The 15,704-nt window shown below is 41.0% G+C and overlaps 2 protein-coding genes across 2 annotated transcripts; one reads left to right on the plus strand and one right to left on the minus strand.

The window, feature by feature from the left end:
• The first annotated feature begins 965 nt into the window (after nucleotides 1-965).
• On the plus strand, nucleotides 966-6,392 carry tdo2a (tryptophan 2,3-dioxygenase a). Its single transcript, XM_083652407.1, has 12 exons — nucleotides 966-1,028; nucleotides 1,253-1,358; nucleotides 1,493-1,583; nucleotides 1,920-1,990; nucleotides 2,654-2,781; nucleotides 2,951-3,137; nucleotides 3,285-3,392; nucleotides 3,518-3,629; nucleotides 3,805-3,862; nucleotides 4,930-5,009; nucleotides 5,242-5,332; nucleotides 6,190-6,392. The coding sequence occupies exons 1-12, from the start codon at nucleotides 994-996 to the stop codon at nucleotides 6,341-6,343; spliced, it is 1,221 nt and encodes a 406-aa protein (XP_083508533.1). The 5' UTR covers nucleotides 966-993; the 3' UTR covers nucleotides 6,344-6,392.
• Nucleotides 6,393-7,710: 1,318 nt separating this feature from the next.
• ctso (cathepsin O) lies at nucleotides 7,711-15,576 on the minus strand (the record flags this gene model as incomplete). The annotated part of the gene is made up of 8 exons (XM_083651742.1): nucleotides 7,711-7,823; nucleotides 7,943-8,035; nucleotides 9,692-9,855; nucleotides 10,644-10,765; nucleotides 11,907-12,074; nucleotides 13,718-13,842; nucleotides 13,967-14,072; nucleotides 15,364-15,576. 8 exons carry the CDS (start codon nucleotides 15,574-15,576, stop codon nucleotides 7,789-7,791), a joined length of 1,026 nt encoding a protein of 341 aa, XP_083507868.1. The 3' UTR covers nucleotides 7,711-7,788.
• Nucleotides 15,577-15,704: the final 128 nt, after the last annotated feature.

Below are 15,704 nucleotides of genomic sequence, written 5' to 3' on the forward strand. Positions count from 1 at the left end.
TATTCCGAGAAAACACAAACACACACACACACACACACACACACACACACACACACCTTCAGAACCCTACTGATTTTATGCAGGGAGTATATTAAGTATTAACCAACTTGCAAATATTTACAGATGGAGCCTCGTGAGCAACAGAGTTAACGTCAGTTAACGATTTGGTTTGGTCAGGTCACAATACCTGGGATGAGCTTATATTGCACAAGCATGGACAGAAAACGAATGTTTACGACTGTTCAGGGAACGTTGATTTATCTCATTATCTGTTAAAAATACAATAACATCCACAAAGTTAACATAACGCCATTAGTAAATGCATTTATCTTTAAGTGTGTAACAACAGTACAATGAGGGAATGCATTTTTTTAGTATTGATTGACGATGTGGAAATCAAATCTGACCCTGCTGTACCCGCAACCACATAATTTGGTCATATTTTTTTGTATTTTATGCACGAAACTACTGTAACTGCACTCTTAAATGTGGTGACATTTGGTTAAACGGACACATTCAGATATCCACATCAAAGGGCTAGAGTAAACATTGAGGATATCCACTCACTGAACTGAGGTGTCCTGAAAACAACACGTTTGTATTCTAACTAAAAGCTATGAGAATTAATTGTGCATTTTAAAAACAATGTCAACTTGACCTACTTACTCATACTTATAGTACATTTGATATTCATGTCAGTTTGATTATGTCTAACTGCAGAAAAATATAATGTGAGTTGTTTCGGTAATTATATTATTTGGAAATTGTCCTTTGACCGTGCTTTTAGCAGGAAAAGTACACACGTGACACCAATAGAAGTTAAACAACAGCTATTTGGATGGGACAAATAAAGGCGGGCCGGATGGCGAGTTAATCCTCACGTGTGATTGGATGAGGTGAGCCTTTAAAAGTCTGAATTGTCTCTATGGCAAGTTTAGTAAATATTATTCGCGGAAGAGGATCATAACTTTGCTGCAACTCATTTGGATCGTCATGAGTGGATGTCCATACTTTGAGAAGAGGCATTTGTACGTTTGGATCCTCGTTACACTTAAGATGCTACGTTCAAAGATTTTCCCATTTTAAGCGATGGCTGTATTCTTTTTAAACGTGTTTTCTCTAACTTGATTTGCCACAAGCCTGTAACACTTGCATTAGTTTAAGTGCTCAACATAATCTAATCTAATTGTTGTACAGATGGAAACGGTTGAAAAAACAAAGTTACTCAATGCATTGTTTCTGCACACGGCAGGTTATTCAAAAACAAACCTCCCCAAAAAGAAGAGGAGGAGGATGGCTCTCAAGCAGGCGTTAACAAGGCCAGTAAAGGAGGTATCATCTATGGAGATTACCTTCAGGTAGAGAATACCACCTCTCATGCATATCAGCCTTCAGAACTGCGCTTTTTTATGTTTGATACGGATTGGAATTGGCCTCCATTTTAGTCCATTTTGTGTTATTGAAGTTGTTTATTTCCTGCCAACACTTTCAGCTTGACAAAGTAGTCAAAGCCCAGGTACTACAGAGTGAACTGAAGGGGAATAAGATCCATGATGAGCATCTCTTCATTGTCACCCATCAAGGTAAAACCAGCTTTGTAGCTTTAACTGTATTTGTATCCTTGTTTAATTGCAGCTCCTTCTGTTTTGTCCCTGGAATAAAATTGCAAATTTAATTTTGTATTCATTCCTTTAAATTATTTTTTCTTTCATTCGTTTTCGTATATATATATTTTTTTAATAAAAAAAGACATTGTTTCGCCCCACATGCAGTTTTTCCCACTTGTTTTAACAAATAAAGACTACTGTAAGTGACTGAATGCAGATCAACTGTGATTATCGATGACTGTGCAGTCAGCTATATCGGTTTAGGTTGTAACATAATACTAACTGCTTTATGACACCTGTGTTATATTCCAGCCTATGAACTATGGTTCAAACAGATTCTGTGGGAACTTGATTCGGTGCGAGAGATCTTCATCAGTGGACATGTGAGTCATGATTCTGGGCAGAAAGAATTATTTTGTGTGTATTTCATTATTTATGTTTGTGAAGAAAAAACATTGAACACAATACAGAATAATCGTTAAATTTTTTCCAATTTTGGAATAAAATCTGAATTTGTAAATTTGACACAATAAATTAAAATCATTGAATCTGAGCTGATAGCGTTGAAGATTGAAAGCCTTCTAGCATATGAAAGGAGGAGATCAGACATTTTCAGAAAGGAAAGACTATCCTGCCATCACACAGTATTGCTGTTAACATGCCAGTTATATTCCATAGCAGTACACCTATCCTTGTCCTATCTACACATTTGGACTTTGTCGTTCAGTCAGGGTACATCATCATCCAGGCTAAAGTGTCTGGTTTATCTTTGATGTTAAAATCACTGATGCAGACATCCCTGCGTTTATGTCCAACTGGAGCTAGTGACACATACTGACATATTGCACCCCACAACAGTCATGAAAGAATCTGAATTGATACCGGATTCAAATTCACCACAACAGTTGTAAGATAAAATGCATTCACAGAGGCTTGAACTTTCTCACACATCGTGCACAACCACTTGTTTCCCTACTTTCAGGATATGCATCTACAACTATCATTATACGGTTCTTATTTTCCTGAACATGTTACTGTTTCTCCAGGTCCGTGATGAACGCAACATGCTCAAAGTCAACACTCGCATCCACAGGATTGTGATGATATTCAGGCTGTTGGTCGACCAGTTTGCTGTTTTGGAGACAATGACGGCGTTGGACTTCTTTGACTTCAGGTGGGCTTATAAATAACCTCTGTCTCTGAACTTGACCCTTGATTTCGCAGTAAAAACATCAGATGCACCCCTTTATGACTGTGTGCTCCTTGCCCTTTGGTTTGCTCTCTGACCTACAGTATGTGCATATATGCTTAAGTTATTTGTGTGCTGTGCTCTGTGTGTGCAGGGAATATCTGAATCCCGCCTCTGGCTTCCAAAGCCTCCAGTTTCGGCTGTTGGAGAACAAGATAGGCGTCCCAGACAACATGAGGGTCCCGTACAACAGACGCCATTACAGGGACACTTTCAAAGGCCATGAGAGTGAGCTGCTGCTCGCCACTGAACAGGAACCCCCACTCTTAAAACTAGTCGAGGTATGTCTGAAGACATACTGTACACCTAGTTTATACATGAGTAGGTGTAACATTCTACTTACATGTATGGCAACGTGTTCTGGATAAGAGCATAGATCTGCTAATGCGAATAGAGTATAAATGTAACCTTGGGTTGTTCTTCCACAGGAGTGGCTGGAGAGAACTCCTGGCTTGGACCAGGATAGCTTCAATTTCTGGGAGAGGCTGGAAATCAACATTTTCGCCGGGCTGAATAAAGAGAAGGAGAAAATCGAGGTATAAGATGATTTCCTTCCAGATTCCAAAACAAACTTTCTTTGCTGTCCATAGATTTGTTTTGTGTGGAGAGATGATTGACAAAAAAGATTTAAAAACAAATCATTTGGGGTTATTTTGTAAAGAAAATTACAGATCCTGAAGAGAAGGAGGAGATGATGGCTGAGCTGGTCAAACAGAGAGAGGTCTTTACTTCCCTGTTTGATATAAAACGTCATGACCATCTCGTAAGCAAAGGTGAGTGCTTCCTTCTAGCACTGGGTCAACTACTGACCGAGTTCTGACTTAAAACAACAAACCAATCCATATTCTCTAATCCAGTCTTGGTCAGGGCTTTAAATATGTTAGGTTCTAACTCTACCAGCAGCCTGATTTTACCTTGAAAGTCGTGTATTTCCCTGTGTCTGACTAGGTGAGAGACGGCTCTCTTACAAGGCTCTCCAAGGTGCTCTGATGATCTACTTCTACAGGTATGAAGGCCTAATTTGTTTCTTAAAGCCTCTGGAAACCAAAAATAAATGTGTTTTGAGCTTGTCACACCACAACCACACAGCCAAATTCGAATGATTAAAAATGTTGCAAAGTATATAAAATTATTTTTCAAAATCATGCAAAACTACGCAGTTCTGAACTATGCACTAATGCTCTGAAACTGTGTGGGCGTGTCTGGTGACGTGCCCCCAGTGCTCTGCCCCGCCCCCCATGCTGCACAACTTCATACATTGTGTTGCATTTTTTTAATTTGCAGGGTAGAGGCACTTGATTGGCCTGATTGGTTTGCAGCTTGTGCCTTGAGCATAACCACGCCCACTTAAAACCCAACATAAAACAGTAAAAACACTTAAATGGCAATATTTCAGATTTGGATTGAATAATAATAATATAAAATTGATTTGTATTGCACTTTTAATTTGCAATAAATCTCAAAGTGCTACAGAGTACAAGGAAACTAATGTCTAATAATTCTAGATGCTGAGTATTATGTACATAAGACCCTAAATGACATAGTTAGAATGTTATTGTGGATTTGGGTTTCCAGGGGCTTTAACATGTATTCATCCAGGGAAACATGACTGACATCTTGTTAACGGCTTGCTTCATGGTTGTACACATTCACACCTGGGAGCTGCCGAGGACAAAATAGTCTTCTCCTGCTGGCCGTGGAGCAGTCGGGTTAGAGGCCATGCTCATGGGGCTTTTGTAGGATCATAGTTGCTGATGCAGGAGAACATTACTCATTCTTCTCCCTCTCCACAGTTCCCAAGCCTGTCTATATTATTAGGTATTCCAGTCACAGACCCACTTCTCTAACCACCACCCACCATGCTTTTCATGCACTGCTTTACCAGCCATTCAAAGTACCGGTACATCCTCAAATCCTGAAGCCTTCTCTTCTTACTTATAGGGAAGAGCTCAAACCTTCTCTCCTTACTTATAGGGAGGAGCTCAAACCTTCTCTTCTTACCTTTGGGGAGGAGCTCAAACCTTCTCTTCTTACCTTTAGGGAGGAGCTAAAATCTTGTCTTCTTACCTTTAGGGAGGAGCCACGCTTCCAGGTTCCGTTCCAGCTGCTCACCTCCCTCATGGATATTGACACCCTCATGACAAAATGGAGATGTAAGTTACTGCCGTCGCAGGAATATCCTGGTCACTGGCTGCTTCTGCTCATCCCTGAACAAGAGGGGGAAAACGATTAAGTCAAAATATATTTTAAAAAAAATTGCCTATAGCTTTATCACTCACTTTTTAAGCAGAAGCAACAATTGATGCAGTAGCTGAAATGAAGATTATGCAGGTCCAAAACACTGGTCATGACACAATGGGTGTTTCTGTCTGTCTTTTGCTTTAGACAATCATGTATGCATGGTGCATCGCATGATTGGCAGCAAAGCCGGCACAGGGGGATCGTCTGGCTACCACTACCTGAGATCGACTGTCAGGTAGTCTATGTTACACTTTACACACCTGAGCATAGCAATTACACACTTTGCAATACAACGCTGCAAGGATCTGAAAGCCTTTAGCAGTTCTGTTCTGCCCCTATCTATACTCACTCTACAGTTTAGAGTGAATATAGATAAGAACAGAACTGCTCTGCTCTGCTCTTATCTAAATGAGCCGGTCATATTGTCACTTCATACTAATGTAAACATGGAGAGTATATTTGAAGACTTTATTTCGATGATACATAATAAAAAAAAAAAAGCTATTCGGGGTCTGGGTAGTGTAGAGGTAAAAGCACTCGCCTACCACCGAGGAGACCCGGTTCAATTCCCAGCAGTGATGCATCCGGCTTGGTCAGACGCTCCTACACACACTATTGGCTGTGTCTGTGGGCGGGAGGCCGGATTTAAGGGTGTGTCCTGGTCGCTGCCTCCTCTGGTGTGTTCGGGGGGAGGGGAACTGGGGGAAATACTGTAGTGTGATCCTCCCACGCCCTACGCCCTGCCGGTGAAACTCCTCACTGTCAGGTGAAGAGAAGCGGCTGGCGACTGCACGTGTCAGAGGAAGCATGTGCTAGTCTACAACTCTCCCCAGATCGGCAGAGGGGGTGGAACAATGACCGGGACAGCAAGGGGAATTGGCCAAGTACAATTGGGGAGAAAATGGGAGATTTTTTTTTAGCTTTTCATTCAATACTTAAGAGGATCCTGTCTGTAAAAGCGTTTGCAGGACTTGAGCAAGATTTAAGTTACCCTATCTTTTTACATGTACAGTACGTGTCACTCACCTTTTTCAAATTGTGAGCATCTAATTTTGGAGCAAAAGTCTTGATTGGATTTGCTTTCCCCTCTAGTGACCGCTACAAGGTGTTTGTGGATCTGTTCAACCTGGCCACGTTCCTGGTGCCTCGGCACTGGGTGCCCAAGCTGGACCCCAACGTGGACACCTTCCTCTACACGGCCGCGTGCTGCGACAGCTCCTACGGCAGCAGTGACGACTCAGACTAGGGCACGTCTCAATCGCCTGAGTTGGCTTCCTCTCCTTCACTGTAACGGACCTCAGAATAACAAGAAACTGGTGCGTTTTATTGAGAAGACATGCAGTGTTTGGGTCTTGTGACATACTTGAGGAAGGTCAGAAGATTAAAACATTGTTATGTTTTCTCAATAAAATTCGTACTAAAAATACATTGTTTCCAGCAAGTAAAAGTAATTGGATTTTGATTAAAAATAAGGTGCAAGTCATTCAGCATCAGATTCAAACAGAAACTACCCTCAAGAAATCAATGACCAATTTAGACTATGTTACTGTAAGCTTTGCCGTGAGAGGCAGATAGCAGCAGGAACAGATGGCTCGTTCAGATTGATTTGAGATGTTTTCTCATTAAAATCATGTAAGTGCACCATAGCAGACCTGAAAGCAAATGGATTGGCCGAAGCAGTGTGGCTGATCAAAGCATCCATGCAACACCAGTTACCTGTTTTCACCAATCCAATAGGTTTGTTCGTTTGTTGTTTTTGTTTTGTTTTTCAGCATGGGGAAGGTGTCAAAGAGAGGAAGCCACTTCAGACTATTGAGATGTGTCTTAGGCAGGAGTATCAGACTGCTGTATAAAACAATAGTCTCCGCAATTTCGACATCTAAAATGGGACAATTTGCACTGCGTAAAACTAAAACCATAATATGTAAATAATGTTAATATAATAATAATAATGTACTATAGGGTGTTGTTTGTAAAGTATACTATGGTGTTAAATTAATTTTGTTATGTATTTGTGCAGTGATTGATCTCTGTATAGGTAAATGTATGTAAAAAAAAATCGCTTATACACCTTATGCAATATATTTACTGAGCCACATGTCTTTTTTTGTACTGTGTATCTATTGGTGTTATTGACAGTGTGTGTATGTGTGTGATGTGTGGTAAAATTGCTGATGACTCGTTTATGATCAACATTTCTCAGCATAAAAAGTGTTTTATTTTATCATACCAATGTAACACAGTATTATGTTTCAATAAAAAAACTATTTAAAGTGACACTTGAAGGCAAAGAAATATTTTTTTTGTCAGCAGTAGACACACAAACACAGACATACACTTGGGTTGTCACGATACTAGAATTTCTAACTTCGATCTGACATCCAGGAAAATATTAATACTTCATATACCACTGTTGATACCACGGTGGTATCTAGGCCCAATAAAACTCATTAAGAACACAGCAGATTAGCCCTGCTCTAGTCATGCAACGGATACCCACCAATGATATGGAGGGGAAAATCAGTACCGTAGTATGTTTGATTTTTCATTAAGAGAAAGGACTGCTGGTATTGATACTGTTGCAAATGACTATTGTGTACATTAAAAATATATATATATTGATACTATCAATACTTTTGACAACCTTAAAACACACACACACACACACACACACACACACACACAGTGTTGTCAAAGAGAAACCACTGCCACAGAATCTGCAATACCTAGGCAGAGACAAACAGAGAGGCAGTGTATTAATCTCCAGGGGGGTCGTTACGTATACATATTGCCGGAAAAGAATACAAGTAAAACATACTGTATATAGGCGCAAAATCATACTTACCACAGACATTGCCACCTATCTTTACATAAGCATAACCCTCGTTCCCCCATGTGGTTCCCCAGGAGTTCTGCACTATCCAGTATGGAATATCTCCTAAGACAGACCACACACACAGTTTTAATTATTTACACAGAGCAGTAGGTTTGTGTGTGTGTGTGTGTGTGTGTGTGTGTGTGTGTGTGTGTGTGTGTGTGTGTGTGTGTGTGTGTGTGTGTGTGTGTGTGTATTGTAACAGGATTCACTTTGTCGTTACATAATCCCTCACATTGTTGTACAATGCCCACAAGACGCAAATGTATACAAAATAGGTAAATTATCAAATACAAAATAATAGTAATAGAACAAAATCAGTACTTATGCAAGTGAGATAACCATTCTAATTACCTAAGTATCTTTCATTTTATGTAAGACTAACCAAGTATTAGCTATGTTCAGTAAGTACACGTCTCCTAGCCTGGTAAAACCATCCTGATGACCTGATGGCCCTGATTGGCCCGGTCACGCCATCAACAGGTACGCTCTCCCTGATTGGTTACATTGTCATTTCAAGAAATCCATGTGCCATGTGGGCGGCTGGAAGTCCAGACTGATATGTAGGGCCAAACAGAATGTGAGGTCATGTGATCAGGGTGGTTTTACCAGGCTACATCTCTCCGATGTCGGATAAAACCCTTGTGTCTTCACAAAGGCCACTTTTCAAGAACTTCGAACCACCTTCTTTTCACACCAACAATTATGCATTTCTGAAACGTTTGTGTGTTTTAAAGCTGTACTATGTAATGTATGCATACAATGTATGTATGTATGCAATTACGTTGGTGGTGCCAGATGGCAGCGAGTGATAATTGTTTGGGGGGAAAATATACTACAATAGCCTAATATCATGTCATGCGATGTCAGTAACCTGCACATGTGACGGCATGCTCATGTTTACCAAGCCAGCTAGTCTGTGATGCTTGATACCAAAGTCCAGCTTTCTGTGAACAGAGCGCAGCTCTCTGCTGTTCAGGAGAAAGCTTGTGTTACACTCTTAACGTTTTGATTCATAAATCTCTGTAGGTGGAGAAGTGTGCATGTCACGCCAGAATTTCATTTAGGCAAATAGGGCAAATCTAAGGGGTCGCAATTAGTGGGGATGTTCTTCTCTCCTCCGTTGCACCCCCACTTTGTGATAAAAACATTTTTTAATCTTGCCTAGAATAGTCCCCACCCCCCCTGATTTTCTCACATTTTCTCCCCAATTTGTACTTGGCCAATTCCCCCTTTTTCTGCCCCAGTCGCTGCTCCTCCCCTGCTGATCTGGGGAGAGCCGTAGACTAGCACCTGCTTCCCCCGATACATGTGCAGTCGCCAGCCGCTTTTTTTCATTTGACAGTGGGGAGCTTCACCGGCAGGAGGTAGCACATGGGAGGATCATGCTATTCCCACCAGTTCCCCTCCGCCCCGAACAGGCGCCCCGACCAACCAGAGGAGGCTCTAGTGCAGCGACCAGGACACATACGCCTAATCCGGCTTCCCACTCGCAGGCACAGCCAATCGTGCCTGGACGTCTGATCAAGCAGGAGGTAACACGGGGGCGCGAACCTGCCCCCCACGTGTTGGTAGGCACCCCACTACACTACCCGGGACGCCCTTGCCTAGAATAGCTTTACATTGTGAACCATGCTCCACTTGTGAAAGCAAGTTTCAAATATGTAAGCTATAATAAATAAATAAAATCATGCCAGTGCGGCAGCAATATGTACGCACCAGTGGTGTCATATCCAATGAGCAGGACAGCATGGTTAGAGTGCTGACTGGAGCAATGGTGCTGGATGATCCCACCCAGGTAGTCCTGCCAGCTGATAGCATCCACAGTAACAATCAGAGGTCCCCACTCAACCAGCTGGCCCATCATCGCCTCCTCCTGGCCACTGGAAAACAACAATCAGCAGAGATATTCCCCCATGTTATGGTCATTTTGTGCTATGGGGCAGTAAACATCTCACTTACTGTATATCCCCGCAAAATACAAACCTTGTTGTTGAGAGGGTCAGGTCAAGAGAAATTTTTTCCTTCTAGATCAATGTAGTATTAAAAAGGTAGCATGGCATCGATATTTGCGTTAAGGCTGAAAATAATGGGTTGTCCTAATGTTGCATACAGATGCATCTTGATATATCTTGATATTTTTCATTACTTCTAAGTTCCATTCAATGAGTTTTTATATTCAATAAATACATTTAAAGGGTCCATCCCATACAGGTCATGCATATGGAAAGACAAAACTGTACCAAAAACCAGAGCAGCAAGAGAGGTCAGCATCAGGTTGTAAATTTCAGAAATATTTCTCAGCATCAACCCCCAAAGGCCAAAACCATGACCGCATCACCTTGTATTGATGCCTTACTGCAAACAGTCAGAGGACAGTCCAGAGACAAGACATGAGAAAATGTAAATAATACATTTAAAAAGCAAATGTTCTGTTGAATATTAAATCAAGAGGATCTGAATAACTTCAACTCAAGGTAACCTTTGGGCCTAAATGACTGGCCCAGAGTCAGGAACCTCTGTGCTACTGAACCATCCATGTCTCTGTTGACACAGTAAACAACAGAGGAGTTTGTCCTTGGTAAAAACACATTAAATCCCACATGACTCCGCCTCAATGTTAATTTTTAGCCATTATCACTCAAAGTGAAGTTGCAGAAATGTGTGTTACCTGAAGTCATGTGCAGCAAAGTCCTTCAAAGCAACACCAGCATGTGACTGGGAGAAAAAATGGCAGATTCCCGTCATGGCTTTGTAGGAGTACTCTGACCGAGGCACCAACTTCACTCTGGTCTGCGAGGAAAAGACTTGATCTCAGCGAGTGTCTTATTTGAATACACTCTTATTTATGGAAGACCCTGATGTGGGCAGTTTCCTGATTTTGTTTCACAGCAGCGATCAATCCCCCCCACCAAATGTAAATACATGACGTTATCATTGAAAACGGGCTTCTTTAGTATGGATGACCATTTTAGGGACACAGAAATACAGTATTTGTAAGATATATCTTCAGCAGGGAAGACTTTTACCATTGGAGTTAGGGACCAAAAATCACATCTTGGTATTTTAGGCTCAATGACGATACACAATATCTCTGTATTTTCTACAAAGTGGGCTAAATGTCAAAGCCATATGTGAGACGTCACAAGCACTTTTATTAAAACAAGACTGTGATCAAAATAAAATGCAAAGACAGGGTTTCCTTCCCTGACTATTGGTGCTTTCACCAAATAGTTACACAATGAGATCTTTGATAAATAATCATCAGTAATGTGGATAATATAATGACTAAGTTGCTAAATGCAAATATAGCTAGAACTGTTTGGTAAGTTCAGAACATCACTTTACTATAATGCAGTCTTTAAAACCAGGGAAAGACAACACTTATGCCATATCCCAATATTACGATCTAAAATCTAAGACAATAGAGTACTGCAGGAATGAGCCAAAGTAGCAAATCGCCGCCATGTTGGTTCATAAGGGGAAAAGGCTATGGGATTTTAGAATGGGGATTTCAGTTAAATGCAAGAAATAAGGTATGTGGTTAACAAAAGCTTATGGGAGTGGGAACTTGTGTTCAGCAGAATAATCTCCACAGACGAGGACCACTTTTATGACTTTTGAAGCATAAATGCGTTTTTTTAAACGTGATTTTCAGAAAACGCTTTTCTGAAGATTATCCTGCTGAACACAAATTACCACTCCCACATGCCTTTGTTAACCACAGACCTTATTTCATCCATTTAACGGAAATCCCCAACCTGAAATCCCATAGCCTTTTCCCCCTATGTACCAACACGGCGGCGATTTCTGGGTAGGCCTACGCAAATATGTGTATCTAGTCGTATATCACGATATTGATATAATTGCCCAGCCCAAATTGCACTCATTCTAAGTTATACTGGACAGAAAAATGTTAATGTGGATAAAAGACCTGCTTTAACCAGCTCAAGGCCCGGGTTGTGGAGCCTCCATTGCAGCCCTGGTTTTGGAAGGAGCAGTCCAGAACCTGCTGCACACTGAGCTGCTCCAGCGGCGCGCCGCCTATCGCCTGGACAGCCTGCATGGCCCCGACCACACTGAAGGCCCAGCAACTCCCACACTGCACACATGAAATGATCGTTATTAGAAGAAGAAAAAAGCAATGAAGAGAAAATGTAGGTAGGGGAAATCCTTTAGGACTAGATCCAAAATCCAACAGAATCCAGAGATATCTTGTGATACTCTTTTGATCCCCTGAGGGAGAAATAATATTTTTTGCTTTCTGCCCTTCAGAGAGGAGAGAGGTCAGTGTATTACTTTTGGAAACTTTAAGATTCAACTCAGTTGGGAAGAGTTGGATGTTGCTTTCTAACACACTAAGCATACTATTGTTTTAGTTTTTGATAGTTAGATAATAACAAAGCTTGTAGGACTGAGTGAGAGCCAAACCTTCCACTGCAGCCAACATGTCTATCTCTTTGCACATGACTTTACACTAACACAGGCCCTTTCTTCAATTATACCATGAAAGTGAGAAATGCAATTCTCATTGGAGCTTTAAGCAGGGCGGAAACTGTCCCAGAGGTTGAACCTGGGACTTTCATTTCAAGGACACCGTCTCCCTGATCATTGCCACCCTGCTGCCAAAATCAATTTAATGTCTCTTAAAAAAGAAAAGAAATTGAGGAAAAAAAAGACACTCCCAACAGAATTATTAGAGTGCTTTGCAATTTAGATACATGTCCAACATGGCTATTGATAGAGAATAGAATTCCTTAACCATTCTACATCCGCTAAATATATATATAACAGCTGATAGCCTAAACCAAAATGAATTTGAAGCCAGGAGTCTATGGATGTGAGAAAAAAGTCTAGTTTAGTCTAGAACCCTAACACAAAATACAACACATTAATTGGATTATATACATTTATTTTAAAACCAAATCCAGGGTTCTTAAAGGCCTTTTAGCAAGGTATCTTACACTGAGGTCGGGTACTGAATATAGTGACTGGGTTTAAATGGTTTAGCCAGTGTGAGTGGACTGTGACTAATTGGTTTTTGCTGCCATCTACTGACAGAAACCATGTTCACCCGGAGCAAGATCTTTTCCTCTGCTCCAGTTTTTAACACACACTTTCCGCTTTTAGGGCTGTGTATCATTTTGACATTTTTAATAACGAAACTGTTTATATTTCAAATGTGCTACTGGCTATGTTGCTTTGTCGATACCTTTCTTTCTTGAATGAAAGCACATTACATTATGTAAATAAATAATACAAAACTGTTTTCAGTGTCACATTTGCACACGTCACCTCATTCTCTAAACGGAATCAGACGAAGCTCAGTATATTTCTTCAGCACAAATTCCAATAACCATGATGAAAAGCTGAATTCTCATTGTAAAATCCACTATTTTTTATTTATTTCCCCTCTCTGATGTGATTCAAGGCCTTAGAAATCAATACTGATATTAAAAGTGGTCTCTACTGCTACAGGACTGGAGATAAGTATGCACTAAGCGTATAAAATATTAGGACCACCCACTCTTCCCTTATTGATTTCACTTATTAAATCCGCTTCAATCATAAAGGGAGAATCAAGACAAGGGAACAGGGGATCCAGAAGGATTTATGAGCCGTGAGTACTCAAATAATTTGTGTCCTTTGGCTTTGTGCCCATCTATCTATATATCCATCCATCCTTACTGCTACTGTAGTTGGTTCTGAATATCTATCTATATATCTCTATCCATCAATCCTTACTGCTAGTTGGTTCTGGACGGGGGCCACCACAGTCTTGTCCCTCCAGTCAAATGTATCTGGTAGTCCCTCTCTTTTCAGTCCAGAGTAAAGAGGAGCATTGTCAGCGCTGGCTCGCAGGTAGAAATCTGTGGAATGAGGAGACAGTTCAAATGCAGTTACTGTATGATAATCATAGATATAAAGATACCTAATCCAATTCTGCAGAACAACATATACAGTATGTGTTGAAAATATTTCAGGCCGGCCTACCTCTGAATTCCTCCAGCGATAAGTCAGAGAACTGGTTGATGCCATACTTGGCAGACGGTGGGGCTGCAGAAAATGAATTCAGGTATGCGTGCCTTTTTATAGCATTCTGCAATAACACAGTATGTTAGCGTTAATGTTGACTGTAGGAGAAGCCAAATATAGCCAACTTCACTATAGGAGAATGGGTAAAATAAGACTAAAATAAGGACGTGAGCTGTGGCAAAGCGATATGATACCAGTATAATAAGTGTTCTTTTTTCATATTTGCCTTAGTTGGCAAGGCCGACTTGACTTAATTTTTTCCAACCCGGTTTCGGTGAGGCTATCCTAACTCCATTGATTTGGATTGGGGGGGTGGGGGGTCACCAGAAGGATGAATCGGTAAAAGTAGACTTTCAGAATTCACTAACAATAATGCATAATCTAAGATAATGCTGCACATGACTTCACTCACAAAGCAAAAAAAAAGCGTTAATAATTTTGCACTGTGACCTTTTTACTTGGTAACACTGCTCTTTTCTTTTTATCCATTTTATGTAAAGCACTTTGAATGGCCTATGTGTATGAAATGTGCTACAAATAAACTTGCCTAGGGAGGAGACTATGTTCCATGTTCCATGTTTCATGTTCCATGGGCACTTTTTGGGGGGTTTGACCAAACTCATGTTGTGTTTAGCTTTGCACGCTCATCCGGAGTTTCGCTCATCTGGAGTTTCTCTGGCTTTGAGGGTGTTGCCCAACTGTGATGTCACTCGAGTTGGGCAGTTGTGATGTCATCAGTGGTGTCATGTGCGCTGCACATGCCAATAGAGCAGGTGAGGCCGCAAAGTGGCTGAGATGCGGGTGAGGCATAACTGCACCCATGGCGCATCATCTCCAGAGTTCTCCACACTCGGATTTCTAGTTATTATTATTACAAGAAGAAAAGAAAGAAGAAGAAAAAGGGGAGTCTGAAGGAGATTTGCTTAAATTGTAAAAGGTGAAATACTATAATACTACTGGTTACTACCATTAATAGTAACAATAATAATATTAATCCCAACTATCATAATAATATGGCGTTTGAGGTTTGAAGTACAATAAAGCTACATTTGTTCACAACATGTCTAGTGAAAAATTACAGATTTAATATATCATATGAGTCTACCATTTACATTATACCAAATCACGTGTTGTTTAAACTATTGTTTTTTGTATTATTTGTTTCCTTTCCAAGAAATAATGGTCAAAACAGTACTAATCGCCAATCCCCCCCCCCCCCCCCCCTTCAGCAAGGGGGGTGAAGGGGGTGTGGTTTGTATCACTAGTGTAAACTGTAAAGTAATGACAAACGTGTATTTGAGTGGCGTGTTTTGGAGTGTGAAGGAATGTTACGCCTCTCTCCAGTCCTTCCCTACCTGAAAATAGAAATGACGACGATCAAATTCCTCGCTGCCGACTTGATGGATACGGCGAAAGTGCTCTGTGAAGGAGGCGAAATCAGCGCGATACAGTGAAGAGGCAGTGAAGTTAGTTACAGTCTCCTCCAGGCTCACATTCTGACAACACAGCAGCGCAGGGAACAACGAGGTAACGGCTGCTATTACAAACAACACTTCGCTGCACTTCATTTCATTTGGTCAACGGGAGGTCTGTTAAAATATGTCGCAAAAGGGAAAAAATAGCGATAGTACAAATGCGTTCAGATGGCTGGTGGCATGCTCGCGGACGCGGACAAACGAGGAAATATTATTGTCTT

The sequence above is a fragment of the Poromitra crassiceps genome, assembly GCF_964638095.1.
Source record: "Poromitra crassiceps genome assembly, chromosome: 15".
NCBI classification, from domain to species: Eukaryota; Metazoa; Chordata; class Actinopteri; order Beryciformes; family Melamphaidae; genus Poromitra; species Poromitra crassiceps.